This window comes from Mya arenaria, chromosome 2, assembly GCF_026914265.1.
Source record: "Mya arenaria isolate MELC-2E11 chromosome 2, ASM2691426v1".
Taxonomy (NCBI): domain Eukaryota; kingdom Metazoa; phylum Mollusca; class Bivalvia; order Myida; family Myidae; genus Mya; species Mya arenaria.
The window spans coordinates 34905512-34915379 of NC_069123.1; the positions used below are offsets into that span (position 1 = coordinate 34905512).

General features: G+C 36.7%; 1 protein-coding gene across 1 annotated transcript; it reads right to left on the minus strand.

The window, feature by feature from the left end:
• Nucleotides 1–3357: 3357 nt before the first annotated feature.
• On the minus strand, nt 3358–6832 carry LOC128219991 (NADH dehydrogenase [ubiquinone] 1 alpha subcomplex subunit 6-like). Its single transcript, XM_052928216.1, has 3 exons — nt 6693–6832; nt 4739–4854; nt 3358–3877 (listed from the first exon to the last, which is right to left on the minus strand). Exons 1-3 carry the CDS (start codon nt 6817–6819, stop codon nt 3746–3748), a joined length of 375 nt encoding a protein of 124 aa, XP_052784176.1. The 5' UTR covers nt 6820–6832; the 3' UTR covers nt 3358–3745.
• Between the last annotated feature and the right edge of the window lie 3036 nt (nt 6833–9868).

A 9868-nucleotide genomic window follows, 5' to 3' on the forward strand; every position in this document is an offset into this window, starting at 1 on the left:
ATGCACTGTTGTTATGAAACATGCTCAAAGAAATGCTTAAGACTCTTGCTCAGGATCTATTGTTGTGAAAGATGGGGAGTCTTGAGTGATGCACCACTGTATTATAATATGGCATTTTAAAAAGGAATAATGTCGCTGACTTCATGATAACCATCATCTCAATTCCATAACAAATATCACTAGCAGGCTTCTGTTAGGCCACAATAAATTTATTGGTAGATTTTCATCCATGCTCACCTTCTCTTCCTCCACCTCTCTTAAATTTTATTGACTGGAATAAAAATGTTGAACTAGGATCTCAATTTGCATTATCAGTTTGTACTGGCCAGGAATGGCGTTTATTCATACATAGAGTGTCAATGTATATATATCATTCCCAACATGTAAAAAAGAAGAATTGTTATGATTATGTTCATGGTTTGACTAGAAACACATGTATATGGTCCCTTATGGAATAAAAAAGAGCATGAACACATATTCAGCAATGCATCAGTCATCTAATTAAGACAAATAAAATGTCATATTCCGCCCCCCATTTAAAAAAAGAATGGATGAAAATCTAGCAATTAATATTATATTGGCCTTAAAGAAAGTTTGGAAAAATGTAATCATTACTCCCTGAAAATTGGCTAAAAAATCCAAACTTGAGTGCATGGTTGCATCCTAAGAATTTTCCAACCCTGGATAAAATTTTCAAAGGTGTAAGGTTGAAAGTTGAAGATATCAAAACCTGGTGTCAATGTTGCATTAAAGGCAACATTTTTAATAAGTTTGGAATTAAATCTACATTAAATTAAATATGAAGTAAAGTTGGCATGTTTTAGATGCAAATTATTTCATACAAGAATTTGATTCTTAATGAAAGCCACGACTGAAGTCAAAAAGCCAACTATAAAACACTGCACACAGATGCCAATGTTCTGGGTCTGCCATAGGCTTTTCCAATTAATTAAGAAGAATTTGACATGTAGCATAAACATTTCTTTGAACTTGACTATGAAACTATAATGGCCATCACCATGTTAACGCTTTTGTATTCAACAATGGCACAACATCCAACACAAAGGCTTCGATACCACCAGCCATCTTATTTTTTATTTCATTCTCAACAAGCCTACATGTAGCCATGAAATCTGTAGGAAGGAAAAACCTAATCTAACACTAAGTTATATACATGTTTGAAAAAGACTTGGTGGCAGACACAAACATCAACAGACCAGTTCAACATGGACAGGAATTTGTGTCCAGTGATTTTGAATCATTCCATATGCGGAGAAATTTGGAAGGGGCATGTAAACTGGATAAGATTGCATATTTAGGATTTTGTTTGAAAGGTTGCACGAAGGCATGACGCACATACTCATCAGGCTGTTTCGGTTTGATGTGATAAATATATATGCAGCTTATTTAGAAATCATCTTTTGAACGTACTGGAAATGGCTTTTTTAATTTTGAACTCTAAGTGTGACATTGACCTTGAAGGTTTGAGACTGGAACATGCTATCTCTATGTTGACATGAGGTTTTGAAATTTTTAGTTTGATTTGTTTAGAAATTAGTTTGATATCCTTCAGTCAGCTTAAGAGTTATGGATCAGTCACAAAAAAGGCTAAGGTATCCCTACTGACCAATAAGATTGACCTTGACCTTGAAGGTAAGTAGATGGAATATGCACTTAGCATGTCTGCTTTAAATAATGCAGTGAATATTTGTGCATTTTTTTCATCCCTCGATCAGTTCAGGAGTTATGGGTCAGAAACCAATGACTTTTGACCAATAAAAAGTTACCTTAACTTTAAAGTAAGGAGGCTTGAACATTCAATATCCATCCATATGGCTGAAGTCACTAGAGAGTTATAGATTGATAAGGAAAAAGTAAGGAATGCACATACATGGACATTTAAAACAAAAATAAAACATCCACTAAATGAAGAAATTACATTAAACCAGTCTTGTCTGATCAATAAATATAAAGGCCTTTGTTAATTCATCACAAAAATGGTCAGAATGTGTATGGGTATCATATCTTGGTCAGATAATACCATAGTCACTCCAGAGTGATAATACCATAGTCACTCCAGAGTGATAATACCATAGTCACTCCAGAGTGATAATACCATAGTCACTCCAGAGTGATAATACCATAGTCACTCCAGAGTGATAATACCATAGTCACTCCAGAGTGATAATACCATAGTCACTCCAGAGTGATAATACCATAGTCACTCCAGAGTGATAATACCATAGTCACTCCAGAGTGATAATACCATAGTCACTCCAGAGTGATAATACCATAGTCACTCCAGAGTGATAATACCATAGTCACTCCAGAGTGATAATACCATAGTCACTCCAGAGTGATGATACCATAGTCACTCCAGAGTGATGATCCTTAAATTGGCAAAAGCTGTATTTACAACGTCTGAGTAACTCCCTTAATCTGGCCAACGTACAACCAGTCATCACAATATTAATGTCCTAAAATCACAATATTAATGTCCTAAAAAAGAATGGGCATATTTTGCAACAGTTAGTGCTCTTCTTACACAGTAATTTTAAAATAGTTCCATTCCCGAGGAGTTACGGAGCGGGCCTTTGACCTCTAAAATGACCTCCATGTTGAAGACAGGTGACGCCTATCCTTTGCAGTGCAAACAATTTTGCAAATTTTGCTACAGAAGACCACTTTAGTTACACAGTAACAGGTTGTGGATTTACAAATTGTTTAAGTCTTATTATGTTGTGACAAACCACCTATATCAATTCTATTATTTTAACTTGGAACTCATACTTCCTGTTACCAACTATTACACTGCTGTAGTTAAACTTATCCCCTTCACTGCTATCATCTATTTTGCCTCTTTTGTTCAGTGTTTAATATTATATGAGTAATTTTGTAACAAGGCTAGGGCCTTTCTGATTAAAAAATAATAATCCGTCATTCTAATTAAAATTGGGAATTCTAATTTTGCCGGTAAATGAGAAAGGAAGTTTTAAAAAAGACTGAAAAGATAATGAAATGTAATGAGTTTTGTTTCTTTAAGAAAACAGAAACTCTTTCATACAAAAACATTTTTGGGTAGAAAAAAAACAACGTAAAATTGGGAATTCAATTTACATCTTTGTGGAAAAAGTTAATGTTTTAGCATTGGAAATGGGGCTGAATTTCAGCCCAAAATTGGTCAAATGAAAAGCAATAAAGCCACACAGTATTGTGTAACAAGTGATGGTAAAGTACAACTAATACATTGTTGAGCTGCCAGAAGGTTTCAAGTGACATTAAAAAACAAGGTTTTGCGGGTACCTCCTCGCCCAATGAATTACAAATTATGAATGGTAATATTATTTCAATACAGAATTAATATTTTTGCAATTTATTTTACCTTTCAACAATGACAACAAATTAATAGAGAGCATTATTCATGTACATTGTATTTCTGAGTTTATCTACTTGTTCAAAAAGGGGGTAATACCATACATAATCTGTCATTTCTGATTTTAACTGATGTAAAACTTTGTAACTTTCAAGTTCACTGTAAGATTGCGAATGAATCTTCAAAGTTGAAGCTTAACACTAATTCCTAAGAACACTTCCGTATTATAAATGGTCAGTAATTACCCATTTAAAATTGCTGTTTATATTTTTTCCACTTCAAATCCAATGAAAAGACAAACAGTTGCCAACAAAACAAGCACTATGCACTATAAAATAATTTATTTATATAATCTAAGGAGAAAGTGCCAGTCTATGGTTGTTGTCCATCATAAAACTTCCCCATGAAGTCTGAGGGCTTTGGGTCGATAGATTCGCGTAAGTAGTCCAACACCTGCCCCGACCCTCGCCAAATCTCCTTCGTCTCCTGTAGATCAAGTTGGCCCTGAAATACAGTATTTTTTTCCAATTTTTGCTATTCTCATCACAATTTTACAGTTATAAAAGGAAAAAATGCAGATTTGAGTCTCAAACTCAGACTCAAGATGTTTGTGAACATGGGTCTTTAAAGCTGCTCTCTCACAGATTGAACATTTTGACAACTTTTGTTTATTTTTTGTCTTAGAACGAGACAATTTTTGTGAAAATGCATGGGAACCGTAAGCCTAAAACTGATAATATAAGCCTGTTGACAAAAATCAGATCACAGGTTTTCATATGTATGTACAAAAATTGATGTTTTATGCATTTTTCTTAAAGTGTTAGTAACACTTTTAGCCATAATTTTCAACTGTGAATATGAAAAACTCTTTATCTGATGTTTTGTCTCCGCAGTCTCATATCACTGTTTTTCAAATATTAACACCAAAAAGTTGTCAAAACAGTAAATCTGTGAGAGTGCAGCTCTAAATGTCTAAGTGAATACTTTGCTCCAACATCAACAACAAAAAGTGCATATCTTCATGAAACGAAGTATCTCAGCTATTTTTCCTCGAAAACAAACTAGCATGTAAATGGACAGGTTACAATGTCAGAATTTTTTACGTTCATCTACGCTGCAAGTATGTTGCGAAGTGATTTTAATTTGGCAGTTAAAGGCCAAAAGGATTTTACTCTTAGTAATCTTAATAATTTATGCAACACATCACTGGGAATCAATTTTAACTTAGTAATAAAAATTGCATGCTAAAATACTACAATTAATTAATTTGCTTATTATATTATCATTTTTATACATATTTATTATATAAGAACATCTTTGCAATCATATGATTTAACTAAAATGATGCTAATCAGCTACACTTACTTTAATAATAAGCATGTCTATAACTCTGATGTCATTTACATGGCGATTCTTTTCAAACTGATGCCGTAGAGCAGTCCTCAATTCCTTTGGTTGTTTCTCAATGTGATAATCATTGCCTGAAATATGTACATTATAAATATGAATGTCTTGTGTGTATTTCTTTAGACCTTTCAGCCAAGGATAACCCGTGAAAGTGCAAGCACTTATTTCCAGTCCTTTGTTTTTGCTGAAGGGACAGCACGCAAAAGAGATAGTGGTAGGATACAAGGAAGTCGGGGTGCGATACAATAGCTTTTTTTCGAAGAGACCCCTTGGTTCTTTTATGTGTTATGTGGGTTAAACCAGTACTGAGTTCACCACTTTTCCAAGCACTACCCTTTAAATGCCGAGCGCCAGGCAAGGGAGCTACTTGTACCAACTTTTAATGTCTTTCCGTATGACGCGGCCAGGGATTGAACCCACAACCCCCAGGGCCACGTGGACAGTTGCTATGCTTGATTCTTCATTTTCTGAAGATAAATCATATCCAAACAAATAGGCAGCACCCTGACAATAGTAGAATGTTTTCTTAGCCAATCTCATATCACCATTAGTGTCATGTTTAAGTTTTGAGCAAGGAGTTAAATGCCAGGAGCTTCTGTATCAGTTGTTCCATGCTTGACTTAAGGTTTTGTTCCCATGGTCATACCCAGGTTTGACACCCACACTCAACAGTCTATCCTCTTAAGTTCATACAATTTCCTACATTATTACTATCTGTACATGGCAGGTGCATTTTGACTTGTGCTTGGGTTGAATTTAAGTGTCTGTACATAACCTTCCCTGTACAGAAATGACCATGTTGAAGTTTTTTTTCATGTATGGGGTTTCATTTCAGCCTTGTCACTAGTCTAAAATAATAGACGTGTTCGGGGATCTTCCAATCCCTAATGTCTAAACAGGCTTGTGCAAAAACTGGGTGAGTTTGAAAAATATTGAAATTGTATCTAGTGAAGTATTTTATGTTTGAAATGGATAATAAAGGTTTATATTCATATTTTACCATGTAAGTAGTAGTACAAAGCTATTTGGCACAAAACAAGCATTTAACACATGATCTACATTGCCAATAAAATGAAACTTGACTGACACAGACAACAATTATGCTGAGCGGAACAACTCGACCCAAGCGTAATAACTCGGCCACCTCCGACAAGCTTCGTGATAGACCTCATAAATATAATCTTAACTACCCCGCCATGACCGAAGTGCTCCGATTGTTGTAAAACTGTGAACTGCAGCCATGCGATATGTTTTGACAGAAAGAAATGAAGAAAACCCCATCAAACTCATAAAATTTTATATGTTGGGATATTTACTTTTTGTGTACGGAACTAATATAAAATAACATTATCTAGTAATATTTCTTGTTTTTATGATCTTTTATAGACGCAATATGCTTTAACCCGGAATCCCAATCGGAACAACTACCCACTTTTGGTAAAAACAATTTGAACATGAAGGATTTGCCATATCAAAAATCGTAAAAAAATCTGTCAAGGTACAATATTTTGGACTACCTTGTCACCTGCTGCTTGTTTTAAGTATATGAAAGGGGTGGTTCTTGTTTTTTCATAGATGATGATCCCCAACCTTTTTGAGTAATCTTACTTTCACTTAATGGGGACAAAAATAAAATGCGCTTTTTTGTTTCTGACAAGATGATTATTTCACCATTCTTTCAAGTTAGGATAAAACCATGTATACAGCCTTTGCTTTTGCTGAGATGGTGTTTAAGTTGATGAAAAATAAGATATCTGATCTAGTTTATAACATTATCATCATAGATCCATTATTATGACAGGAATGCTATTTAAAAATACGACAGCATTTGACTTTTGAGTACGAACGATGTAAACAAAAGAAAAATAATGCATTTTATGCAATAATTTGCCTTTTACAAAACGTCACTTACAGATACTTGGGACCTGACGGTACCAAGACTTATATAGGTTTATTACTCGGCGCTTAGCTTCGGTTCTGTCAACGGATAACAGAGGTTTTGCGTGTTTAAGACCTTGAACAGCCTTTGTGGCCGACATCTTGATTCCTAGTCAAAACGTCCATACAGAATCGGTCCGGGACATGAGACGTACATAAGAGGCAGTACCGGTCAGGGACATAAGAGAGACATAGGTGGCAGTATCGGTCAGGGACATGAGAGGGACATCAGTGGCAGTATCGGTAAGGGACATGGGAGGGATATATTAGTGACAATATCGGACAGGGACATAAGAGGAACATAAGTGACAGTTTCGACAAGGGACATAAAAGGGCCATAAGTGGCAGTATCGGTCCGGGACATAAGCGGACCATAAGTCGCAGTATCGGCCAGGGACATGAGAGAGACATCACTGGCAGTATCGGTCAGGGAAATAAAACTGAAATTGCTTCAATTTACTCGACTTTGCTTGACTCAGATATTGTATCATGCAGATATCATGCAAATATGCGTTATTCTCGTTCACAATAATTAGACATTAATTCGACAAAGTCATCTTTTCGGGATTAAACGACGATTATAAGTCCTACTAAACTTACTTTGTTAAAAAAACATGACTTTGCTTGACTTTGCTTGGCTTTGCTAGGCTTTGCTTGACTTTGCTAGGCTTTGCAGTGTTTAGTAGGACCGGTCAGGGACATGGGAAGGACATCAGTGGCAATATCGGTCAGGGACATAATATGCATATAAGTTGCAGTATTAGTCAGGGACATAAAAGGGACACAAATGTCAGTATCGGCCAGGGACATAAGAGGGACATAAATGGCAGTATCGGTCAGGGACATACGAGGACCATAAGTTGCAGTATCGGTCAGGGACATAAGAAAGACGTATGTGGCGGTATCGGTCATTGACATAAGAGGGACATAAGTGACAGTATCGGTCAGGGACATAAGAGGGACAAAAGTCGCAGTATCGGTCAGAGACATAAGAGGACCCTTAGTGGCAGTTTCGGTTAGGGACGTACATGTAAGAAGAACTTAAGTGGCAGTTTCGGTCAGGGACATTAAAGAGGGACAAAAGTGGTAGTATCGGCAAGGGATATAAGAGGGGCATAAGTGGCAGTATCGGCCAGGGATATAAGAGGGACATAAGTGGCAGTATCGGCCAGGGATATAAGAGGGACATAAGTGGCAGGTTCGGTCAGGGACATAAGAGGGACATATGTACGTGGTAATCTGGATCAGGCATATAATAGGGACACAAGTTGCAGTCTGGATCAGGGACAAAAGATGGACATAAGTGGGAGTCTGGGTCAGATACATAAGAGGGATGTAAGAAGCAGTTTCGGTCAGGACATACTAGGCACTTAGGTGCAAGAATTGTCTGTGACATTAGAGGGACATAAGTGGCAGTCTGGGTCATGTCAAGTCAAGTCAAGTTTATTGTTCAAAAGGCCTCCGGCCCATACACAAACACAATAGCATACATATATCAAACACTCATGATTGATAGTGATAATGACATGTTATGATATCAAACTCGAATGTCCATAAAATATTTTCTTTCTTCGAATGCATAATAAATAAACATTGCTAAATTACGTATATTCAAAGCATTTGTTCTAGACATTAAATCATAAAATTTATCATTAGTAGGGTTTTCTCGATAGCATTTTGCAATATAAACATTCCTTAAAACATTATATAAAGGACATATCAACAAAAAATGGAATTCATCTTCAATATAACATTCGCAGTATGGGCAAGTTCGTTCTTCTCTCTGTATCCCAAAATGTCTACCGGTTTCTATAGAAAGATTATGTACAGAACATCTGAATGATGCAAAACATTTACGAAATTTAGCTACATCTAAAACATGAACATATGTTTCAAGTGTTAAATTTGTTTTATATTGATATATAATGATAACTTTCTATTCGCTATACATCTGGCTCTCCATATTTGCAAATACTGATCTTTTAACCTATTAGTATACTGGAATAAAAACAACGTAACATTATCCACATGTTGGCTTTCCCAAATGTAGCCAAAGCCGTTACTATATAGATTTTCTCTTACAGTAGACACCCAATTACAAAAGCCGATGCTATCATAATATAAAAGCATATTATAACATAATTTAGGGTATCTAGTTTTCGGCATATTAAGAAGGCGAGTCCAGTCCCAAGTCACCTAAAACCACATCATTACAAGCGTTTTGTTGAACATTCAAGAACCTCTTGCATCCCAACATATGTACATTATCAATGCAAACCATATGTTTAAGTCCCCATATATAAGACCGGTATATAAGACGGATATATTTGGCAGTATCGGTTAGGGACATAATAGGGTCATAGGTGGCAGTATCCGTCAGGGACACAGGAAATAAAACGTTAAAGTTTCGGTCAGGTACATGCGCGGGACTTAAGTGACAGCTGGGAGTAGGTTTGTTATTTGTCCAATGTGGCAGTATCGGTCAGGGACATTAGAGGCGCATACGTTATGCAGTATCGGTAAGTGAAATAAGAGGAATCTTGACAGTATCGATCAGCGAAATGAGAGGGACAAAAGTGACGGTATCGGTCTGGGACATAAGAGGGATCGTGACAGTATCAATCATGAATAAAAGATGGACATAAGTGACAAAGTATTGGTAAGGGACATTAGAGGGATCGTGACAGTATCGGCCAGGGACATGAGAAGGACATACGTGACAACATCGGTCAGGGGCATGAGGATATACTTGACATTATCGGTCAGGGACATAAGATGGACATACGTGACGGTATCGGTCAAGACATTAAAGGGATCGTTACAGTATCGGCCAGGGACATGAGAATGACATACGTGACATTATCGGTCAGGGACATAAGATGGACATACTTGACGGTATCGGTCAGAGACAGAAGAGGGGTCGTTACAGTATCGGTCAGGGACATGAGAAGGATATACGTGACATTATCGGTCAGGGACATTAGATGGACATACGTGACGGTATCGGTCAGAGACATTAGAGGGATCGTTACAGTATCGGCCAGGGACATGAGGACATACGTGACATTATCGATCAGGGACATAAGATGGACATACATGACGGTATCGGTCAGAGACAGAAGAGGGGTCGTTACAGTATCGGCCAGGGAC